Here is a 23,425-nt window from a genome sequence, read left to right on the forward strand (position 1 = left end):
CTCCTGCGGGGGGGAGGGGGGAGGGGGGCAGAGCGTCTCCTGCGGGGGGGAGGGGGGAGGGGGGCAGAGCGTCTCCTGCGGGGGGGGAGGGGGGCAGAGCGTCTCCTGCGGGGGGGAGGGGGGGAGGGGGGAGGGGGGCAGAGCGTCTCCTGCGGGGGGGGAGGGGGGAGGGGGGCAGAGCGTCTCCTGCGGGGGGGGAGGGGGGAGGGGGGCAGAGCGTCTCCTGCGGGGGGGAGGGGGGAGGGGGGCAGAGCGTCTCCTGCGGGGGGGAGGGGGGAGGGGGGCAGAGCGTCTCCTGCGGGGGGGAGGGGGGAGGGGGGCAGAGCGTCTCCTGCGGGGGGGAGGGGGGAGGGGGGCAGAGCGTCTCCTGCGGGGGGGAGGGGGGAGGGGGGCAGAGCGTCTCCTGCGGGGGGGAGGGGGGGAGGGGGGCAGAGCGTCTCCTGCGGGGGGAGGGGGGAGGGGGGGCAGAGCGTCTCCTGCGGGGGGGAGGGGGGGAGGGGGGAGGGGGGCAGAGCGTCTCCTGCGGGGGGGAGGGGGGGAGGGGGGAGGGGGGCAGAGCGTCTCCTGCGGGGGGGAGGGGGGGAGGGGGGAGGGGGGCAGAGCGTCTCCTGCGGGGGGGAGGGGGGGAGGGGGGAGGGGGGCAGAGCGTCTCCTGCGGGGGGGAGGGGGGCAGAGCGTCTCCTGCGGGGGGGAGGGGGGCAGAGCGTCTCCTGCGGGGGGGAGGGGGGGAGGGGGGCAGAGCGTCTCCTGCGGGGGGGGGAGGGGGGCAGAGCGTCTCCTGCGGGGGGGAGGGGGGAGGGGGGCAGAGCGTCTCCTGCGGGGGGAGGGGGGAGGGGGGCAGAGCGTCTCCTGCGGGGGGAGGGGGGAGGGGGGCAGAGCGTCTCCTGCGGGGGGAGGGGGGAGGGGGGCAGAGCGTCTCCTGCGGGGGGGAGGGGGGAGGGGGGCAGAGCGTCTCCTGCGGGGGGAGGGGGGAGGGGGGCAGAGCGTCTCCTGCGGGGGGGAGGGGGGGAGGGGGGAGGGGGGCAGAGCGTCTCCTGCGGGGGGGGAGGGGGGAGGGGGGCAGAGCGTCTCCTGCGGGGGGGGAGGGGGAGGGGGGCAGAGCGTCTCCTGCGGGGGGGAGGGGGGAGGGGGACAGAGCGTCTCCTGCGGGGCCGACCCAGCGGGGGAGGGCCAGCGCTTCCACCTCCCGCCCTTGTCCTTTGTGGGAGATTGAATCGGCAGCTGGATTTATGACCGCGGGGAGTGCAGCTGGCTCCCACGTGCCCGGGGAGCCGGGGTCAGAGAGGACCTGAGCTGGTCAGCCCCTTCACGGGTGGAGTGTGGGGAGAACAGAGGAAAGGCGCCCCTGCAGAGGGCACTTTCGCTTGGGCATTGAAGGGTGTGGAGGAGTGTGTGCCAGCCCGAAAAGGCAGAGGACAGCCTGAGGGGAGTTTGGGGCTCTCTGGGACAGCTTCCTCCAATGCCACCTGGCCTGCCTCAGCGGTCGGTGAGTCTGGGCTGTGTGCGGGTAGCAAGGCAAGGGTCGTGAGTGGGTCAAACAGAACCCAGCTCTGTAGACACTGGTGCTGGCCTCACTGCTGGGCAAAGGTTCCGGAGGTCGCCACTCCCTGGCCAATGCTCTGCTCTAGGCCTTGGTCTCTGCACCCAGAAAACGGAGCCGTGGCCGCTCTGTGTGTGCGCAGGAGGCTTGGCATCTGCCAGGGGCCCCGAGGCCCAGCCCGTCGGCCCAGCCAGCCAGGGCCTGGCCGTGCTGTGCAGCGCGACTCGGTTTCTAGGAGCAGGTCGGGAAGGGAGCTTCCCCTGGGTGCAGCTGCCCGGAATCCGAGCCCGGGGACTTCAGGCCGGCCGCCGAGCCGCGGCTCATTGCCAGGGGAACGGGCCCAGGGCTCTGGGAGGCACTAGGGGGAGAGCTGCGGGAGCCGGGGAGCAGACAGGAAGCTCCCCGAGGCTGGGCTCCAAGTGGGCCGCCCCCTTCTGCTCACAGCGGGGGGGGGAGGGGGACAGAGTCTCAGTTTCCCCGAGTGTCCATGCAAATACCTGCAGAGCACCCCTGAGCTGTGTGCGCGGCCGCCAGGCGCCGGCCGAGTGCGGTCTCCGTCACGGTCAAAGCTGCGTGCTCCGTGGACACCTTCCTCGCCCCGCGGCAGGGGGCACCTCGGCCTGCTCCTGGGCGAACAGGAGAAGCACCAGCGGGGTCCTGGTCCTCAGGGCTCTGGGGGCGCCCGTCCAGCTCAGGCCCGCCCCCAGCCCCACCCACGGGGCCGCGCTCCACACTCACGCCCTTTGTAACTCAGGGGTGGGTCCGGGCAGCGTGGAGGGCGCGGGGGTCACGCCTGGGGAGGACGGGATGTGGCTCCGGCCTGGGGTTTTTGGGGGACCGGGGGCTCGCGAAGGCCTCGCGGGGGCAGACAGGTGTGGCGCACTGGCACACAGTAGGTGCTCAGCAAATGCTTCAGGTGGTGCTCCTCACGCCCCGCAGGTGGAGACGGCGGGAGACTCCTGCTTCTGCCCAGCGCGGACCAGGCAGGCGGGGAGGGGCCGTGAACGAATGAACGAATGAATGGCTGGTCACAGTCCGCCCAGGGCAGAAGATCCCGGGATGTGGGGGAAGGAGGTGGAAGCCCACGCGTGTCATGCCGTGACCCTGTGGCCTGCGGCCGGCCCGGGCCCAGCTCCCTGCCGTCCCCGGGCCCTCCTCCCCTCCAGCGCTGGGCGCTTGGGCTCCGTGCTGCCGGGGTGGGGGGCGTGGGGACCAGGTGCTGGCATGCACACAGCTGATCGCTGTGTCTACGCTGCACCCTGACCCCATCGCCCCAGGACACCCGGTGTCCGAGGCCCCGGGGCGTCCAGGGCACAGGGAGTCGGGGGCTGGGGGACATGGCCTCAGAGCAGCCCCCCCCCCCCGCCTCTCGACACCTCTGGCTGGGGAGTGGATCCGCAGGTCCTTGCGGGAAGCATGGGACTGGGTCATGGAAGGACTGTGCACAGCACCCTGGGTGGGCAACCTCCCCATTCCTTCCTTACCTGAATGTCTGCCGAAGCTGGGGGCGGGGCGGGGGTCTGTTGGAGCTGGCCGGGAACTGCGCTCTGGTGGCTCCCCACTCATGTTGTCTGGGGGGCCTGAGAGGAGGGGGCGCCCTCCGCAGGGGCGGGCGGCGGCCTGTCTGGCCTGGCGCTGCACAGGGGATGCTTGCTCACAGGCTCGAGGTCTCGGGGTGGACAGTCACCTGCTCAGTCCTTCCTGAGACCGATTCCTGCCCGCGGGAATGTGTGGGCGCTGGGGCACCTGGCTCTGGGAGGCCTTCCTGGAGGAGGTGGCCCTGAGGAGGACCGGCCTCCCGTCAAACACGTACTGTGGAGGAGGGCCCGGTGCCCCTCCCCAGGGCTCATGTGGTGGACTGCTCAGCCCCAGAGGAAGCTTCTGGCAGACTCAGTCCTTCCTGGGAGAGCAGAGCCGGCCCCCACTGGGCAGGTGGACAGGGAGGCCCCTGGATTACAGACCTCCCACCGGGGACGCGCCCCGCACCTGTCACCCCGCAGGGCACACCCCACGGACGCGCCTAGGACTCCCGGTGAGCCTGGCCGACGCGAGGGCCGCGGGGCGGGGGAAACACGAGGAGACTTCGCGCCTGAATGCAAACAATTGGACAATCTGTTCTGGGTCGATTTAGAAGCAGTGGACTGAAAAAAAAAATCAGCAAATACAGTGTGAAAGCTATTTCCTCTTCCTCCCGGCTCGGTGGGGGAGAGGGCTGAGCTACAGTTTATTTGTAGACTCTCTCCCGAGCACCGGGCCCTCCACACCACAGGCCGGACCCCGAGGGCATCAGCCCCGGAGCCCAACCTCAGAGGGACGGGCCGTGCTGTGTGCTAGGACATCCACGTCCCCATACGCAGCCGAATTTCTTTCCTGAATGGAGGATGGGAGCTTGGAAACCGGGCCGTCTCCTTGAGACCTGTATTGTCCCCGCAGCCGGGCCACACGGGGCCTCAGGCGCCTGGCCCGTCTCCTTGAGACCCGCCTTGTCCCCAGGGTCAGGAGGCTCGTCACGGGGTCTCGAGCCCCACGCTGGTGGTTTGAAGGGACATGTGTCTCTGGGGAGAGGAGGGCCTCCCCCGAAGCCAGTGCGTTCCTCGCAGCATCTTCCGGGGCCAGGGAGCAGCACGTGGCCGGGCAGGGCCAAGGACCGCAGGGGGGCCCCCCCCGTCCCGGGAGCGGAGGGGGCCGCCCGCCAGGCAGATGGTTTGCTTCCTGAAGTGGCGGTGGCGGCCTCCTGCAGCGGCTGCCTCCCCAGGCCCAGGAGTGAGGCCAGGAAGGACCCCAACTCGGAAGATGGGGGCCGACTCCGGGCTGCGGGCTGGCCTGCAGTGAGGCGGGGTGGTGGGCCTTGCGCAGCACCCCCAGCCCGTCGGGCGCATGCCAGCCGCTCCGCAAACAGCGTGTTCTCCAGTCTCGTGTGGAGGTGGCGGCTCTGCATGGGCCTCCAGGGGCCGCCCAGTCCACAGCGGGGGTCAGTGCCCCGGGGTCCCCGGGCTGGGGCCGGGCCCCTGCCCCTGCAGACGTCCAGTCCCAGCCACAGAGCCAGGTGGGCGGGGCCGGCGGGGCCTTGAGGGAGCTGTGACCCCCCCCCCCGAGGGTTCCGCGTCCCCTTGAGCGTCATGGCTGCCGTCGACCCCCCCCAAAGCAGCTGGCAGAGGTCACAGGGTCCAGCAGGGGTGCCGAGGGCGGGGGGGTGGGGCTGGCCGGCAACGGTGCCGCCCTGGGACTTCCAGGAATGAGGTCACGTGGGGGCTGGGGCAGCACCCGCTTTAGAGACAGGTCCTGAGGACGGAGGGGCCTGGACAGGCGGCCCTGTCTGTCCTGGGGGGGCTGTGGCTCGGGCCTCCTCTGGAGCCCTTCCCCTCCCCCTCCCCCTCCCCCCAGCAGCTCCGCTCACCTCAGTTTCTGCCGACCAAGCTCTTTCCAAATTGCTTTTTGATGTTACCTCCCCAGTTCCCGGAAAGTTTGGAGGCTCCGCTCCTCCCAGCCCCAGCGCTCACTAATTAGACCTCCGGAATTCTGTTTACGCAGACGTCAACCCAGGCTGCGAGATCTAGCCATTTTCACCCCATTAAAAGGGACCTTCATGCTGTATGCGGGGGCCTGCTAGGTGGAGGGGGGTGGGGCTCACGTGGGGCTCTCCTGGGGACACGTGACCGAGGTGGGCTCCCCCGGGCCGGGTGGGTGGTCTGCTGCGTGGAGGGGGCTGCCCTCCCCCTGCCCCCACCCCCCTCCGCCCCAGTGGTGCCTTTGTTCACGCTCACCTCAGGGGGAGGGGCAGGGGCAGGAAGAGCCCCCAGCGCCCCAGTCTCGCAGGGGGGCTCAGGGCAGAGCCCCACGCCGCTCTGAGAGGGGCCCCTTTTCACCTGGCTGTCACCTCTGACCAGACCCGGCCTCTGTCCCTGGGTCCCCTCCGCCCCTTCTCCCTGGTCACACCCCCGACTTACAACCTGGGTGAAGGAAGTGGAGCCAGGTGCAGCGTCCAGGGCTGGGGCCACCCAGGAGCCCTGTCTGGGGTCCATCGTGGGGGTGGAAGCAGGAGGGAGGGAGGGAGGGGCTGACGCCTGCACCTGACTCCCCACCCTCCCCCCAGGGCTGTCCCAGCCTGTGCAGCCTCTGGGTGGGAAGCCCGGCGCACAGCCCGCTGCCCTCTGCCCGGGGTGGACGTGGACGTGGGGGCCTTGTGGGAGGAGGCGGGACTAGCTGGACCCCTCCCCTGGCCAGGCCAGGCACAGAGTGGGCAGGAGGCTCACCAAGGGGGGGCAGAGCAGGTGCCGTGGGAGCCCCATGGAGGCAGGGAGGCAGGTTCCCTGCCCGGGGGGCGGCGTGGGGCGTGGGGCGTGGGGGCGGCGTGGGGCGTGGGGGGCGGCGGGGGGTGGGGGGCGTGGGGCGTGGGGGTGGCGTGGGGCATGGGGGCGGCGGGGGGTGGGGGGCGTGGGGCGTGGGGGCGGCGTGGGGCGTGGGGCGTGGGGGCGGCGTGGGGCGTGGGGGCGGCGTGGGGCGTGGGGCGTGGGGGCGGCGTGGGGCGTGGGGGGCGGTGGGGGGTGGGGGGCGTGGGGCGTGGGGGCGGCGTGGGGCGTGGGGCGTGGGGGCGGCGTGGGGCGTGGGGGCGGCGTGGGGCGTGGGGCGTGGGGGCGGCGTGGGGCGTGGGGGGCGGCGGGGGGTGGGGGGCGTGGGGCGTGGGGGGGGCGTGGGGCGTGGGGGGCGCGTGGGGCGTGGGGGGCGGCGTGGGGCGTGGGGGCGGCGGGGGGTGGGGGGCGTGGGGCGTGGGGGTGGCGTGGGGCGTGGGGGGCGGCGGGGGGTGGGGGGCGTGGGGCGTGGGGGGCGGCGTGGGGCGTGGGGGCGGCGTGGGGCATGGGGGGCGGCGTGGGGCGTGGGGGGCGGCGTGGGGCGTGGGGGGCGGTGGGGGGTGGGGGGCGGCGTGGGGCGTGGGGGCGGCGTGGGGCGTGGGGGGCGGCATGGGGCATGGGGGGCGGTGGGGGGCAGCGGGGGGCGTGGGGGGCAGCGGGGGGCGTGGGGCGTGGGGGGCAGCGTGGGCTGTGGGGGGTGGCGTGGGGTGTGGGGGGCAGCGTGGGGCGTGGGGCCTGGGGGCCATGGGGGGTGGTGTGGGGCGTGGGGGCAGCGTGGGGCATGGGGGGCGGCGTGGGGTGTGGGGGCGGCGTGGGGCATGGGGGGTGGCGTGGGGCCTGGGTGGTGGCGTGGGGCCTGGGTGGCGGCGTGGGGCCTGGGTGGCGGCGTGGGGCCTGGGTGGTGGCGTGGGGCCTGGGGGCGGCGTGGGGCGTGGGGCGTGGGGGGCAGCGTGGGGGGCAACGTGGGGCGTGGGGCGTGGGGGGCAGCGTGGGGCGTGGGGCGTGGGGCGTGGGGGGCAGTGTGGGGGGCAACGTGGGGCGTGGGGGGCGGCGTGGGGCGTGGGGGGCGGCGTGGGGCGGCGTGGGGCGCAGGCCCTGGCTCCATCTCCACGGCCTCCACTGCTGCCCAATTTGCATCGTTTTGAAGTTGATTGGCCTGAAGGCAACTTGGCCTCGTCCCGGCTGACAAGTCTCTGGTTGGAAGAGCAACTGCTCCCAATTAGCGGCGTGGTGGCAAGGCGGCCCTCCCACCCCCATCCACGGCCGCTCCTGCTGCCGGAGCACCTGCAGCCCAGCATGCTCCGGAGGGGCGCTCGGGGTGCCCTGGCTCCAGGCCTGCGTCCCACCAGGATGGCGGAGGCCCTGCTGGGGGCCGTGGACCTGCATGGTGGTCAGTACCAGGAGGGCTTTGCAAAGGAGCGGTGTTTGTGTTTTTAGGTTTTTTGTTGTTGTTGTTGGGCCTGAACTCTGGGCCTGGGCGCTGTCCCTCAGCTCTTCAGCTGAAGGCCAGCACTCTTACTACTTGAGCCACTGAACCACTTCTGGTTTTCTAGTGGTTTGTTGTTAAGAGTCTCATGGCCTGGGCTGGCTTTGAGTCATGATGCTCAGATCTCAGCCTCAAGTGGCTTTGATGACAGGCGCGAGCCCCCGGCGCCCGGCGGGGGGTTGGTGTCAATAAAGCTTTATTGGAACAGCGCATTGCCCGGGTAAGAGGAGGGGCTCGGCCGGCCTTGGCTGGTCTGCCACCCGCAGCTGCCGTGACTGAGTCCCCCGTCACCCGCTGAAGGATGAGGAAAGGGTTCTTGGTGCTGGTGGATTTAGAGGCCTCCGGCAGGGTCAGCGAGCCTCGCGGCTGTGGGCTGTGTGGGGAGGGCTGGGGCGGGTGGGCGAGCCCCGCGGCTGTGGGCTGTGTGGGGAGGGCTGGGGCGGGTGGGCGAGCCCCATGGCTGTGGGCTGTGTGGGGAGGGCTGGGGCGGGTGGGCGAGCCCTGCGGCTGTGTGGGGAGGGCTGGGGCGGGGCGAGGAGCCCCGCGGCTGTGGGCTGTGTGGGGAGGGCTGGGGCGGGTGGGCGAGCCCCGCGGCTGTGTGGGGAGGGCTGGGGCTGCTTGTCCTCTCAAGGTACTTGCCCTCCAACCCTGCCACAGAATCTTCCAGAGCCAGGCCCTGGCATCCGGGTATCACCTCCCATGGGTGGCAAATGGAGGCTCAGCCCAAGCTGCAAGGCCCCACGCCGGTGGGCGCCACCTCCTCCCCACTGCACGCAGCGTCTTTAACCTAGACCTGCACGGGCCTCCCTGCACAGCGAACCGGCCGGGACTCCATGGTGGGGGACAGGCGCCCCCCCTCGGGCAGGCCTTGGCCCGACGTGCTCAAGCATCACCGGTCCCCGCCCCGGACCAAGGGTCACCCGAGGCCAGGAGATTCTTAGGTCCAACTCCGAGCCCCAGAACCGTGTCTGCCCCTGTTCGGCGCCAGCCCTCTTTGTGGATGTGTTTGTCCGTGGTAGACCAAACCCGTCCAGCCCAGCCGGCATCGCGGGCCGGGGCGCTGCGCCCGCTTCCCGCCCAGCCCCCTGCCCGTGGCCCCAGCTCGCCACACGTCCTCGGCTCTTTTCAGCCTCATTTGTACAGGGGCAGGAGGGAGCACCTGCGTGCGGCAGGGCTCTGGGGTTTGGGCGGCTGCCGCTGCCCGTCACTGGGACGGCTTTGGACAGCTCCGGGGTCGGCCGCCCTGCCTCCCGTCTCCTTGGGGTGCGCTGTGGGGTGTGGACTCCATCCGGGCTCCATCGGGGCCTCTGCATGGGGTTGGGGGAGAGAGGCGCGGGGCAATGCAGGGCAGCCAGGGTCCCGCGCCCTCCGGGGAGCCCTCTGCCTCCCGGGCTGCTGGGCTGGGCTGGGCTGGGGTTGGAGCCCCGGGGCGACCCTGGGCTCAGCCTTCTGGGTGTCTGTGTCTGTGGGGAGGGGGCCCCAGCGGAGGAAGCAGGGTGGGTGTGGAGATGGTGGTGCCTTGGGGCTTCCTGGCCCTGGAGGGCGCGGGAAGGGCGGCCTCTCTGGGGGACCCCCCCCCCCCGCGCTGTCCTGCTGGCCTGGGCTCCCGCTCGGCCCCTCTTGTCACGGGCTGCTCCCATGGGTAGGAGAGGCCCGGGTGGCGCTGGTCCTGGTCACCACTGGACCCCAGAGAGACCCAGGGCGGGCTTTGCACACTGCCCAGCCTTGGCTGAAGGTGGTGCCCGGAGCCCGCGGCGGGGTCTGAGCCCCAGGCCCAGCGCCCAGCCCCCGCACTGTCCCGTCCCACGCGGCACCCTGCCGTGAGCACAGGCAGGGCAGGCGGCTTGAGAGGGGGGGACGGTCCCTGTCCTCCAGCCGCCCACCCGCCCGGCACTCCCAGCCCCCTTCCCCCAGAGGAAGACCAATTCCTTCCGCCCTGCCAGAGCCTCCCGGCTGCCCGCGCGGGTGGCTGAAGGCTGGTGGTGGCCTGGCTGCAGCCTGCTCCTCTGTCTGCCTGCTGCATGACCTTGGGCAAGGTGCTCACCCTCTCTGGGCTTCCCTGAGCTTAGGTCAAGGGCCTGACACAGAGGGCAGCTGGGAATAGAGGCCCAGATGCTCGGGGCAGGCCGGGTCGTGGGGGGGGGAGGAGCAGGAGAGGAGCACGGAGCTCCCCCAGCCCCCCCCCCCGCGGCTCCTGCCAGGCAGGGCTCTGGGCCCCCAAGGCTCTTCCTCTGCTACACAGTTGGGGCTCAAGCTGTGCGTACTCTCCACCTCTGTGTCCTCGCTCCTGGGAGGTCTCTGTGAGTGTGCGCCCTGCCTCTGTCGGGCACTCACCAGGTCCTGCATCTGCTCGGGTCTCTCCACCCCCCTCCACCCCTCACCCCTGGGCTTTTGCACGACCAGCACATGCTCGTGCTAGCCAGCACGGCCTGCCCCGGTCTGTCCAGGCTGAGTTACCTGCCAGACCTCTGCCTCCCGATGTCCTGTACCCTCAGGAAGCCTCGAGGCCTTGCTGGAGTGCTGGCCATGTGCTGGGCCTCCGGGACGCAGTCCCGCCCGGTGGAGGACGGGAGGCAGTGGGTGGACGGATGAGCTGGGCAATGATCTGTGAACAAAGGCCTCAGTTCCTCCTGACCCTCCTCCGCCCCTCCGGGAGGCTGCACTGCCCCTTTACACGAGGGAAACCCCTAGAGGGGGTGTTGAGGTGTGGGGTGTGGGGCAGGCCCCGAGGGGCCATCGTTCTCGCGTGTGTCCAGGGGCGGGCTACCTCCTGGCGTGGTGCAGCGTGGGCCGGCTCTCAGGGCCTCCGCTCTGGGCAGCGTCCCAGCGCGGGCCTCCCTGCCCGGGACGTGGGACCACAGAGGGCACGCGGAGGGCGTGCTGGGCACCGGACGGCTCGGGCGCAGGGAGGGAGCCGGGCTGGAGCTGGGGCTGGAGTCTCCGGGGGCCACGCTGCAGGAGGAGAGCAGGGGCCAGCTCCAAGCCAGGGCGCCGTCCTCCGTCCAGGTCGCCAGCGTGTTCTCCACTTCCCACCCTCCCCGTAGCTGCCGCCGCGGGACCAAGTGAGGTGCAGCCCGCGGCGGGGACCCCTGGGGCCTGTCCCAGCCACTCAGTTCCCGGCCTTCCTGGCTGATGGGAGGTTCACAGCCGTGAAGCCGAGTTCCCAGACCCCTCAGCTTCCACTCGGCCTCCTCGGTGGCTCCGAGCACCCAGCCTGGCGTGGATAGTGTCTCCTAGCCAGTGGACATGCGTCTAGCACCTACTGGGCGCTGTGTGCGGTGGGAGCACGCAGGGGCTTTGGGAGCCTGGGCCCGGAGGCCACTCGCCAGCCGGCAAAGGGAGGAGCTGAGCGCCGGTCACAGCCGGGGAGGGCAGGGGCAGGGCTGGAGAGCAGGTCACAGCCGGGAGGGCAGGGGCAGGGCTGGAGAGCAGGTCACAGCCAGGGAGGGCAGGGCTGGAGAGCAGGTCACAGCCGGTGTGTGGGGGGCTGGTGTGTGTGGGGCTGGTGTGGGGGGTGCTGGAGTGCCGGGCTCCGCTGGGGTCAGGCTGTGGCTGACCCTGGCCTCTGCCCCTCTCTTTCCCAGGCCAGGGCTCCTGCGCTTCAGAGCCGGGCTTCTGACACAGCACATGGGTGGATGTGGGGGCTGGGGAGGGGTCAGCTCTCCGCACCCCATTTCTGGCTCTCTAAACGTGTGCCCTCCTTCCTCTCCTTCCTGGCCTCACCAGATTCCATGTTTAAAAATAACCCTCAAATCTCAGAGCCGCTGTCCCCAGCTGACCCCGGGGTGGACGGCCGCCAGGCGTGCCCGGCTCGTGACTCTAGACCAAGTCAAAGCCTGAGTGCGTGTGCGCCGGGGAAGTCCCAGAATGTTCTCCAGCGACTCTGGGGTGTCGCTGGCCGGGAGCTGCTGTCTTGGGCAGCTGACCGTGTTCAGAGCAGTGGACCCTGGAGGGCCGTGGCCAGGGGCCTGCGCGGGCCTCAGAGGCCAGGACTCTTTTAGTTGATGTGGCTTTATTTTCCTTCTGAGCTGATCCTGGGGCTTGAACTGAGGGCCGCACGCTCTCACTCAGCTTCTTCACTCAAGGCTGGCGTCTACCTCTTGAGCCACAGCTCCACTTCAAGCGTTTTGTCTCGTGGACTTTCCTGCCCGCGCTGGCTTTGAACCTGATCCTCACATCTCAGCCTGCTGTGTCGCTGGGATTACAGGCCTGAGCCACAGGCGCCCGGCCGTTTTATTTTTCTTTTTGTACTGGGGGGTGGATCAGATTTCGAAGTCGTGGCTCTGTGGCTGAGTGGCCCTGTGGCTCCGTGGCTGAGTGGCTGGAGAGCCTGGGCTCCCTGTGTGCCTCCCTGAGACTCCGTTTCCTCCCTCGCTAGGCTGGCTGGAGTCAGCAGAATGACCAGGAAGGGGACAGTGGGTGCCGCACAAAGCCACAGGGTGACCAGGCCCAGCTGGCAGCACCCCTTGGGCGGAGCACCCGCAGGGCAAACTCAGCCCAGGCCTCCCAGACCCCGCTGACAGCCACCGTGGGGGTTCACGGCCCTGAAGCCAGCCCGTGTCTGCGTTGACCCCACCCGGCCTCTGGCTGGTGGCCCAAGGTCCCTGGAGGTTTCTGAAGCCACTTCCCAGTCGGCTGGGAATGGAGGGGAACGAGACAGTGCTTCCCACACCCCACGGCCCCAGGGAGAGGTCCCCACAGCCCTGCCCTCGTCCAGGGCCGTGGATTTGGCTGCGTGGTCCCAGGCTAAGCAGGGACTGGGCTCAGAGTCCACGGAGTCCTTGCACCAAGGGCAGCCGGGGCTGGGCCAGGGCGGACAGGGTGGTCCTGCCCCGGGCGTACCTGGCGTGGGTGGCCCGCTTAGCCACCCGCAGAGAGCCGCGCGGGGGTCCGGCTGGGGTGCTACCTGGGAGCACACTGGGGGAAGGCGGGGAGCCCGGGGGCCCGCATGGAGGGGCGCCTGCTTCCCGCTGCCAGAATCACGGCGGGTTCCTGGGGGGGGGTGACACCAGGCGACACGGTGTCTACTCTGAGGGGAATCAGGACTCAGACTGGCAGGACAGGAGGGCGCCCGTCCCCACAGCAGCGGCTAGGGTTCTGAGGGGCGCGGGCACAGCCGGGATCGGCACCCACCCGCCCGCCCGGCCGCTCTTGGACTTGGGCTCTGACTCCGGAAGGGCAGAGGGCGGCTGCCGGGAGGGGGGGAGCATCTCCAGGGACCCGGCTGCCCACAGCGCAGGTTCGTGGCAGCCCCGGCCGCCCTGGGCATTCTCCTAAGCACACTCCACCGCCTTCATCTCCCTGCATCTGCCAGGGCTGGCGCAGCCATTAAGCAGCTTACAGCCCGCAGGGGACAAAACGGGGAGGGGGGGCACGGGGGAGCCAGGCCTGGGCTCTGCGGGCATCTGGCGGCTTCTCCATGCCCCGGCCTGTACGGCCGTCCTGCCCCAGAGCCTGGTCCCTCCCCCCAGCCACGCCCTGCAGCCAGGACTGCTGGAAGGGGGCCATCCCCCATCACCACCGTCACTTTTCTGAGCGCCCTGCGGTTTGTCCGTCCCCTAGCAAAGGGCAGAATCCCCTTTTGGTGGTGGTGGTTGTCGGTTGTGGGGCTTGAACTCAGGGCCTGGGTGCTATCCCTGAGCTCTTTTCTTGCTCAAGGTGAGCGCTCTACCACTTTGAGCCACAGCGTCACTTGTGGTTTTCTGGTGGTTAATCAGAGATAAGAATCTCCCGGGGACGCTTCTCCCTGGGCTGGCTTTGAACCGTGATCCTCAGATCTCAGCCTCCTGAGGTCAGGGTGACAGGAGGGAGCCACCAGCACCCGGCATCCCTTTCCCCTTTTATGGCTGAATAGTATTCCGTGTGAGCAAGTGGTGCTGTCTTGTTTTCTTCTTCGTTCTCCAGGCATGGGTGGGGGGGCCTTCCCTCTGGGCTGTGATGAGTGTCTGGCAGAGGTCCAGGTCTGTGTAAGGACCTGCTAGGGCCCAGCCTCTGGTTCTGTGTGTGTGTGTGTGCGTGTGTGCGTGCGTGCGTGTGCGTCAGATGCCCCTCAGCACTAAAATCCTCACCTGGGTGCTGGGTTTGTGTGGGGACCCCGAGCCACACTGGGATAGCTTCCGTTTGGGTCTGGTTTGCGCCTGTGGCCTCCTGATGTGTCTCTAATGTGGACTGGATCACGGCCACCCCTAGAGAGAGCCGCCCGGCCGGGCTGCCTGCCTCCCGCACCAGCCTGCGCCCGCGGCCACCACCTGAGCGGCGCCTCCTCTGATTAAGGCTCATTCCGTGTGGGAGAGAGGGGTGACAGGTGACCCGGCGGCTCATTCCCCAGAGGAAATTGCATGGCAGTGTTTCTGTCTTCCTCCCCGGGCCCCCTCGCCCCTGCCCCGGCCCCATCCGCCCCAGCCCCATTGCCCCGGCCCCCCTGCCCCGGCCCCATCGCCCCAGCCCCCCCGCCCGGCCCCCCCCACCCCAGCCCCCCCCCCGCTCCGGCCCCCCCGCCCCGGCCCCCCTTGTCCCCCCGCCCCAGACCCCCAGCCCCGGCCCCCCACCCTGCCCGCTGGTCCCCACCCCGGCCCCCCCCCCCCCGCCCCTGGTCCCCCCCCGGCCCCCCCCGCCGCTGGTCCCCGCTGTCAGCCTCTCCTGTCTCTCACTATGCAGGCAGTGCTGGACGGGTCGATGCCAGCTGGACGATGACCAGTTCTGGCCACCGGTCCTGGAACGCGCTGGCGGTCATCTCCCTGCTGGTCCCCGCAGGTAGTGTGGGGGTGAGCCCCAGGGGGCGGGGGGGGGTGAGCCCCAGGGGGCAGGGGTGGGGGGGTGAGCCCCAGGGGGCAGGGGCGGGGGGGGTGAGCCCCAGGGGGCAGGGGCGGGGGGGGTGAGCCCCAGGGGGCAGGGGCGGTCAGGGTCCCGGGAAGGCGCGGGGTGGGGGCGGCTCTCCCTCTGCCGGTGTGTGGCACCCCCTTGCTGGCCGTGGAGCTCCGAGGGGCTGTGGGGGACGCAGAGAGCCCCCTCACGAGCTCTGCGGTCAGGGTCAGGCGTGGCGCGTGGCACGTTCGCTGGGGGGCTGAGCGTGGGGCCGCTGCCCCTGGCCCAGGGCTGCCTCCAACCCCCGGCCCCCGGCCCCCGGTCCCCAGCCCCCCGACCCCAAGCCTCCCAGTCCCCAGCCCCCGGCCCCCAGCCCCCAGCCCCCCGGCCCCCCGACCCCAAGCCTCCCAGTCCCCGGCCCCCGGCCCCCAGCCCCCCGGCCCCCCGACCCCAAGCCTCCCAGTCCCCGGCCCCCGGCCCCCGGCCCCCAGCCCCCCGGCCCCCCAGCCCCCAGCCTCCCAGTCCCCGGCCCCCGGCCCCCGGCCCCGGGCCCCCCGGCCCCCCGACCCCAAGCCTCCCAGTCCCCGGCCCCCGGCCCCCAGCCCCCAGCCCCCCGGCCCCCAGACCCCAAGCCTCCCAGTCCCCGGCCCCCGGCCCCCAGCCCCCCGGCCCCCCGACCCCAAGCCTCCCAGTCCTCGGGCCCCGGCCCCGGGCCGACTCGGCTGGGCTCGGAGGAAGCATGTCCTCTGTCTCCCCTAACAGAGCCAGCTGGGGTCCCCTGAACCCCACCATGGCTGGGACCCCTCAGCCTTCCTCTCCACGCTTCGCTGTCGGTCTCTCCCTCTTGGTCTCTCTCCAGCACTCTCTCTGCTTTTGCCTCTGGTTTTCTCTGCATCTTTCTGCCCAGCGCTGTCTCCTCTGCCTCCATCTCTCTGTTTTGTGTCTCTCCCTCTCTCTCTCTCTCTCTCTCTCTCCTCCCCCCCTCTCTCTTTCTCTGTCTCCCTCTCTGTCTTCTCTGCCTCCGTCTCTCTGTTTCGTGTCTCTCTCTTTCTCTCTCCTCTCTCTCTCTCTGTTTCTCTCTCTCTCTCTCTGTCTCTCTCTCTCTTTCTCTCTCTCTCTCTTTCTCTGTCTCTCCTCTCTGTCTTCTCTGCCTCCGTCTCTCTGTTTCGTGTCTCTCTCTTTCTCTCTCTCTCTCTCTTTCTCTCTCCTCTCTCTCTCTGTCTCTCTCTCTGTCTCTCTCTCTCTGTCTCTGTCTCTCTGTCTCTCTCTCTCTCTTTCTCTGTCTCCCTCTCTGTCTTCTCTGCCTCCGTCTCTCTGTTTCATGTCTCTCTCTCCCTCTCTCTCTCTCTCTCTTTCTCTCTCCTCTCTCTGTCTCTCTCTGTCTCTCTCTCTGTCTCTCTCTCTCTCTCTCTCTCCCTCTTTCTCTGTCTCCCTCTCTGTCTTCTCTGCCTCCGTCTCTCTGTTTTGTGTCTCTCTCTTTCTCTCTCTCTTTCTCTCCCCTCTCTCTCTCTCTCTCTCTCTTTCTCTGTCTCTCTCTCTGTCTCTCTCTCTCTCTCTCTCCCTCTCTTTCTCTGTCTCCCTCTCTGTCTTCTCTGCCTCCATCTCTCTGTTTCGTGTCTCTCTCTTTCTCTCTCTCTTTCTCTCCTCTCTCTCTCTCTCTCTCTCTCTCTCTCTCTCTCTCTCTCTCTCTCTCTCTCTTCTCTATCTCCCCTCTGTCTTCTCTGCCTCCGTCTCTCTGTTTCGTGTCTCTCTCTCTTTCTCTGTCTCCTCCTCTCACACACGGGGCTGAGGTTTGCAGCTTGGAGCCCACTGCTGGTGTGGGGCCACAGGCTGGTGTGGGGAGCGCTGGGCTGGGCCCCCAGGACAACAGAACCCAGGCCCAGCTGTGCCGGGGAGGGGCGGGGGGGAGGAGGGTGGGGGGTGACGAGGGAGCAGCGGCTCCTGACCTAACAAAGGAAGAATCAGACCTAGAAATACCCATGACCACGGCCACCCAGGAAGGAAGTCCCCGGACCTCTGCCCTAGCCTTGGGGGGCCTGGCCCAGGACCCCAGGGAACAGGAGGGGGTTCATCCACCCACAGGGAGGGGAGCTCGGTCTGCCGCTGCAGGAAGCAGCCGGGCGCCAGCGCTGTGCGGGATAGTGGCGAGGCCAGGCTCTGTCCCCTCCCTCCTTCCCCGGGTCCCAGGGCCCTGCTGGCCGCTCTGAGGGCCACCCAGTGCCCAGCCCAGCCCCAGCCTCGAGGCCAGGGGTCCCCACTGGAGCACCTGCCCCCCCCCGCCCGGCAGGAGGTGCTGATGACCCGTGGGTCCAGCCCGATGCTGCAACTGCAGCAGAACCCGGGGCCAGCCTCCGGCCGCTCTGGTGCCCCCGTCTATACACCTGTGTATTCCTGAATACACAGGAAGGGGAGCCCCAGGGGGACCCGTCACCTCCGCGCCCTCCCGCAGGGCTCTGTCTACCGTGGCCCCCCCCGGAAGAGCGTGCCAGCCTCTGGGGCAGGCAGCAGAGCGTCAGGGCCCCCACGCCAGCCTGGTGCCCGCCGCCCGCCCACCCGCCAGCTGGCGCAGCCGGGCCTCCAGCGGCGGCCGCCGGGCGCGGGGTGGGCTGTGGGCGGACGGCGGTGGCAGACAGGGCCTCCCGCAGAGAGGACCCCGGTGCTGGGGGAGGGGGCGCATGGCCTGCAAAACCCCGGCTCAGAGACCAAGTTAGAAACCGCCATTCCTGGCACGAAGCCAGTGGCCTGCTCATACCCAGTGCTCCAGCCTGGGGCCGGAGGAGGCCCGCACTGCCCAACCCTGCCGGGGAGGGGACCCGGGCCTCGCCCAGGAGGGGTCCCGGGCTGGCCAGCCCAGCACAGGGGGCAGGCAGTGCCAGGCTCATTCCACCACCCTGAAGCCCAGCCAGGCCACGTTCGGGCCTCGGCGTTGCCAGCTGCGATGTGGAGCGGCGGTGGGGTCCGCTGGGGTTCCCAGGAGGTGCCCATGGTTGCCCAGCGCCTCCAGGGCTGAGCTGTCCCGGGCAGGGGCAGCTGGGCCCCGGGGCAGATCCTCCGTCCCGGGCACCCAGGGGCAGCTGGGCCCCGCTGAGCCCCGTCCCAGGCAGGGGCAGCTGGGCCCCGGGGCAGATCCCCCGTCCCGGGCACCCAGGGGCCGGTGGGCCCCGCTGAGCCCCGTCCCGGGCAGGGGCAGCTGGGCCCCGGGGCAGATCCCCCGTCCCAGGCACCCAGGGGCCGGTGGGCCCCGCTGAGCCCCATCCCGGGCACCTGGGGGCCGGCGGGCCCCGCTGAGCCCCGTCCCGGGCAGGGGCAGCTGGGCCCCGGGGCAGAGCCCCCGTCCCGGGTAGGGGCAGCTGGGCCCCGCTGAGCCCCGTCCCAGGCAGGGGCAGCTGGGCCCCGGGGCAGAGCCCCCGTCCTGGGCACCCGGGGGCCGGCGGGCCCCGCTGAGCCCCGTCCCGGGCACCCAGGGGCCGGCGGGCCCCGCTGAGCCCCATCCCGGGTAGGGGCAGCTGGGCCCCGCTGAGCCCCGTCCCAGGCAGGGGCAGCTGGGCCCCGGGGCAGAGCCCCCGTCCTGGGCACCCGGGGGCCGGCGGGCCCCGCTGAGCCCCGTCCCGGGCACCCAGGGGCCGGCGGGCCCCGCTGAGCCCCATCCCGGGTAGGGGCAGCTGGGCCCCGCTGAGCCCCGTCCCAGGCAGGGGCAGCTGGGCCCCGGGGCAGAGCCCCCGTCCTGGGCACCCGGGGGCCGGCGGGCCCCGCTGAGCCCCGTCCCGGGCACCCAGGGGCTGGCGGGCCCCGCTGAGCCCGCCCGCCCGCCTTGCAGTGCTGTCTGCACACTTCCGCGTCTGTGAGCCCTACACCGACCACAAAGGCCGCTACCACTTCGGCTTCCACTGCCCCCGGCTGTCGGACAACAAGAGCTTCTTCCTGTGCTGCTTCCGGAACAACACGGTGTTCAAGTACTGCTGCAGCGAGGCCGAGTTCCAGGCGGTGATGCAGGCGAACCTCACGGCCGGCCCCGAGGGCTACGCGCACAAGTGAGTGTCCCTGGCAGGGGTCCCCCCCCCCCCCCGCCCGCCCGCCCGCCCGCGGAGCTCCAGACCCCCTGGCGGACGGCGCCGCCGCCGCTGCGCCGTGAGGAAGGCAGGGAGGACCGAGCTGCACCGCGCAGTGGCCACCCCTCCTACTTCACCTCGGCTACCATTACTATTGCCGTTTTCTTTTTTCTTTTTGGTTTGAGCGTCTGTTTAAACATCTGATTTGTTTACAGGAACTCTTTGTGTAGGAAGGAGTTAAGATGTGTGCCTTTGCTTCCCATGCTTTCTCCTCCTGCTTCTTTATTTCACGGAATCACACTGTGCCCCATTTTCCTTTTCCTTTTTGAGGTACAAGGGTGTGGCTGAGATTTCTAGTTCTTCCATGCTGTGTTTTTTTTTAATCTCCAAGTCTCTGGTCTAGTGTTTAGATAAGATTTGCTCAGGTGTAAATTTTGAAGTAAGAATACAATTTTATTTCTTTTATGCTTTTTTTTTTTCCTAAATAAGGATCCAGCTGTCCCAACTCCATTCCATTGTCTAGTTTGTCTCTGCTGGCCGGAAGTACAAATGTACCCCATGCTGTGCCCTAGGCCTGTGTGCCGGACTGGTACTTCTATGGCTTCTGTGAACCTGTCTAGATTGTCAACTGTCACCTATGGTGACCTCCAATACTTACCACAACACCTGTAATTGATGTTATCTCTTCCCTCCCTTCGTCCGTCTGTCCCTCCCTCCCTCCATTCCTCCCTCCCTTCCTCCCTCCCTCCCTTCATTCCTTCCCTCCTTCCTTCCCTCTTTCCTTCTTTCCTTCTTTGACAGAGCCCTGCTTTGTAGCCCAGGGTGGCTTCTAACTTGCTATCCTCACAACCTCTCCAGTGCTGGTGCTATAGGTATGCGCTACCACACCCAGCCTACTTTCAGATCTTTGTGCCACATCTTTTTTTTTTCCTTGTCTGATTGTGTTGGCTAGTATCCCTAATGCAGTCAGAATTCTTTCTTTCTCTTGACTCCAATGAGATGCTTCAAATATTTCCCTAATGTGTGTGAGGCTAAATCTTGGGGAGGATGTATTTTTTCCGTGGTAGGAGAGATGGGATCGATGAGTGTCTGTTGAGTAGCTGGGGGGAGTGGAACCAGGCCAATGAGCCTCCGCGTCTAGCGTTGAGGCTTCTTCTGCTTTGCCAGTGCATTTCTGGTCTGGAAAAGAAAGGAAGGGAGAAGGGAGGGAGGGTGGGAAGGAAGGAGGGAAGGAAAGGCAGGCAGGCAGGCAGGCAGGCAGGCAGGCAGGCAGGCAGGCAGGCAGGCAGGCAGGCAGGCAGGCAGGCAGGAAGGAAGGAAGGAAGGAAGGAAGGAAGGAAGGGGGGCAGGCAAGCCTGTGTCTCTTCCCTGTGTTTGGGAGGAGCGAAGCTCCTTGGCTATGGTCTCCCCCCCTGCGCCCCCCCCCCCGCCAGCCGCAGCCGTCCTTCCCCAAATACTTCCCTGAATCTCTCTCACCATCTGCTCGGGCCTGAGAATAATTCTGTGTGAAATCACCCCGCCAGCCTGGCCAGCTTTGTGCTGGCCCGGGCCTGGGGTGCGGCCCCAGCCCTGCGTAGGGCCAGGACCAGCTCCCGGGGGGGTGAGGGGCCCAGGGGGGCATGGCCACGTCCAGCGGGCGCCGGAGCGCTGCCGGTGCTGGTGCGAGCCGTCGGAGGCCGGGCAGGGCACGCGGGCTCGCTCGAGGCCCTGCGGCCTCCCCTGACCCCACAGGTGATCCAGCAAGGCCCCGTGGACCCCGTGGGCCCCTGGCTGCACCTGGCGGGGGCCAGCGCGAAGCCCGCCCCAGGGGACGGGACACGGAGGGTTAGAGGTGCAGCTGCTCACGGCGTCCTCTGCGGAGCTCCGCCCGGCTCTGCACCCGGCCGCGCCCTCAGCCCGCTTCCCACGCGGGGACCACGGGGCAGCCCCGTCCAGTCACTGTGGTCAGCAGGAGGCATGGCCGCCTGCTCCAGCCCACCGCCCTGAGCACGGAGCCCAGCTGGGGGAGGGGGGCCAGGCCACCCTGTGCCCTGTGGGCCCCGCGGGGCTCCGACCCCCGGGGATGAGTGCCTCCAGACCCTGGGGTGCCCGGCGGCCCCCGGCCGGGGGCTGCCGCCCTGGAGAGCCTCAGTCTCTTGTCATTTTCCAGCCGTCTTCCCATGGCTTCCCCTTCCCGCAGACCCGGCTCCAGTGCCTGGTCGGGGGTGGGCCCTGGACCCACAGTGGGGAGCCCCAGGCCAGGCTGGGGTCATGTCCCCACCCCTGGGGTCACACGGCCTGTTCTTGGCCCGCAGAGAGGCCTGCGGGCGTGTGGTGAGGGGGCCGGGGCTCCTGCGGTCCCAGGACCCCGCAGAAGCGGCCCCGCAGGATGGGCCGTCCACACGGGGCAGTGGCGGGAGGGCCTGGAGGCCAGCCGGCAGGCAAGGGCCAGCCCAGGATGGCGTGGGACGGTGGGGCGGGGCCCCGGCCTGCGGCCCCCTCCTGCGGCTGCCTGCCCCTGAGGCCGGGCTCACAGGGGCCCACGCCTTCCTGGGGCTGGCACCTGGTTGTTCACGTGGCCGGTCGGCCGGGGCAGGCGGCCGGACGCACCCAGCCGCTGTCTTCCTGACCCGGCCCTGGACAGGGCCCCCGCCTGCACCCCGCTCTGGTCTGGAGGGGCGGGGCGGTGTCCCCCCAGGACGCCTCTGGGGATTGCTTAGCAAAGGCAGAGGCTCGGGCTCCGATGCGGTGATGGCCCCGGCGCCCGCCTCTGTGGGCCGTGCCCCCTGGCCCACCGCTGCGCCGGCCCAGCCCCAGGTCCACAGTGCGCATTCGAATTCAGCCCCCAGAACAAACTTCCGAAGCCTCGCAGCCCGCCGGCCCTGGAGAGGGCAGTGCCGGGAGAGGCCAGCGGCAGGGACTGGCCCCGCAGGCCGGTCAGCGCGGGTGCCCATGTGAGCCAGCGGGGCCCGTGACTCAGTTTCCCTGCCTGTCTTCCCCAGCAACTACCCCGCGCTGCTGGGCGTGTGGATCTACGGCTTCCTCGTGCTCACGCTGCTGATCCTGGACCTCCTGTATTACTCGGCGATGAACTACGACTTCTGCAAAGGCTACCTGGTGCGGTGGGGCATCCACGGGCGGTGGATGACACAGGACCCCCGGCGGTGGGGGGCCCCCGCCCAGGCCCCGCAGCCCCAGCCCCCGCCGGGCTCCCGGCCGCAGCCCCCCCAGGCCGCGCCCGCGCCCGCGCCTGGGCACAGCCCACCGCTGATGACCTTCCAGAGCTCGTCCGCCTGGTGAGTGACTCTCCCCCCCCCCGGGGGGCGGCCGCATCCCCACCGCCCTGTCTGCTTGTCTGCGTCACCCGATGATTGCGCGTGCTCATTTCGTTTCTGGCCAAGGACGAGTAGAAGTGGCTCATGGGCCGAGGAAGGAAAAAGCCTGCATGCTTGTGCTGACAGCCGCAGCTCGAGCGAGCGTTATGTGCTGAGCTTCCTAGCAGCCAGGGTGAAAGGAGGGACTGGCTGGAGCTTCGAGTTTCATGGGAAAGAATCAGCGTGTCTGGGGCTGGGAAGACGGCACGGTGAGGTCAGAAAGACTCATCTTCTGTGCACTGTCTTGTTGCCTAAGGGCCCCTGAGCTGAGTGGTGCGGGAGGCGGAGGAGGAGGGAGGTGATGTTTGGGGACCGTCCCTTAGGGTGGCTGTGACCTCAGGGCCCGGTGCCCCGCGGGGACATCAGGACCCCAGGGCGCTGCCACCAGCCAGGCTCTGCCCCAACCCCAGCGCCGCCACATCTCAGCTCTGTCCAGATCCTGGGGGAGAGTCAGGGGCGGGGCCCCCTGGCTGGGCATGCGCCACAGGGGCACACTAACATGCTTCAGCCCTGGTCAGTAACCAGTGATGGCACCGTGAGCGGGCCGGCCGGGCTGCGCTGCACTCCACCGCCCGGTGCGGGGCTGGAGTGCAAAGAGGGAGCGGGGCCTGCTTCCCGCCCAGCGCGGGCCGGGGAGGGGCGGCGCTGCTGGAAAGCCGGACCGTCCCACGGCGGGGTCCAGCAGACCGGGGAGGGGGCTCCCCGGCCTCAGCGGCCTCTGAACCCATCTCAGAGCCGCCTGGGCATTCAGTGTGGAGTCTTCTGATGCTCTGGGATTCTCATTCCAATGGAATCACCTCCTCTCCCCTACCAAACGGGGGAGGAGGGACAGCAGAGCCACCGGGCAGGACGGATGTGGGGACCAGGCTCGGTGCTCACACCGGCCATCCCAGCGACCCCAAGGCCCGAGGTTGAGGTCAGCCTGGGCGAGAGCCCGGGAGCCCTCATCTCAGCCAGGATCTGGGTGGGTGGCAGGTGCAGGTGCAGCATGGAGGGGGTGTAGAGGGGTGTGGAGGGGGCGTGGAGGGGGCGTAGAGGGGGCGTGGAGGGGGTGTGGAGGGGGCGTGGAGGGGGCGTGGGGGTGTGGAGGGGTGTGGAGGGGGTGTGGAGGGGGCGTGGAGGGGGTGTGGAGGGGGCGTGGAGGGGCGTAGAGGGGGCGTGGAGGGGGTGTGGAGGGGTGTGGAGGGGGTGTGGAGGGGGCGTGGGGGTGTGGAGGGGTGTGGAGGGGGCGTGGGGGTGTGGAGGGGTGTGGAGGGGGCGTGGAGGGGGTGTGGAGGGGCGTGGAGGGGGCGTAGAGGGGGCATGGAGGGGCGTGGAGGGGTGTGGAGGGGGCGTGGAGGGGTGTGGAGGGGGCGTGGAGGGGGCGTGGAGGGGGTGTGGAGGGGGCGTGGGGGTGTGGAGGGGGCGTGGAGGGGTGTGGAGGGGGCGTGGAGGGGTGTGGAGGGGGCGTGGGGATGTGGAGGGGGCGTGGAGGGGTGTGGAGGGGGCGTGGAGGGGTGTGGAGGGGGCGTGGAGGGGGCGTGGGGGTGTGGAGGGGGCGTGGAGGGGTGTGGAGGGGTGTGGAGGGGGCGTGGAGGTGTGTAGATGGGTGTGGAGGGGGCGTGGAGGGGGTGTGGAGGGGCGTGGAGGGGGCGTAGAGGGGGCGTGGAGGGGGCGTGGAGGGGGTGTGGAGGGGGTGTGGAGGGGGCGTGGAGGGGTGTGGAGGGGGCATGGAGGGGACATGGAGGGGGGCGTGGAGGGGCGTGGAGGGGTGTGGAGGGGGCGTGGAGGGGTGTGGAGGGGGCGTGGAGGGACGTGGAGGGGCGGTGTGCAGTCCTGGCCCAGGCTTCTCATCCACCCACACC

At 69.8% G+C, this 23,425-nt stretch overlaps 1 protein-coding gene across 2 annotated transcripts in view; it reads left to right on the forward strand.

Moving 5' to 3' along the window:
- Shisal1 (shisa like 1) overlaps nt 1-23,425 on the forward strand; it is a 71,866-nt gene that overhangs the window by 33,475 nt on the left and 14,966 nt on the right. For both annotated transcript variants that reach the window (XM_069995855.1, XM_069995856.1), the window contains exons 2-4: nt 14,033-14,128; nt 17,997-18,210; nt 21,210-21,503. In XM_069995855.1, the coding sequence (XP_069851956.1) occupies nt 14,065-14,128; nt 17,997-18,210; nt 21,210-21,503 (572 nt within the window). In that variant the 5' untranslated portion in view covers nt 14,033-14,064. The remainder of the gene's footprint in view (nt 1-14,032; nt 14,129-17,996; nt 18,211-21,209; nt 21,504-23,425) is intronic.

The sequence above is a fragment of the Dipodomys merriami genome, unplaced genomic scaffold (genome assembly GCF_024711535.1).
Source record: "Dipodomys merriami isolate MVZ:Mamm:240054 unplaced genomic scaffold, mDipMer1.0.p SCAF_1028, whole genome shotgun sequence".
NCBI classification, from domain to species: domain Eukaryota; kingdom Metazoa; phylum Chordata; class Mammalia; order Rodentia; family Heteromyidae; genus Dipodomys; species Dipodomys merriami.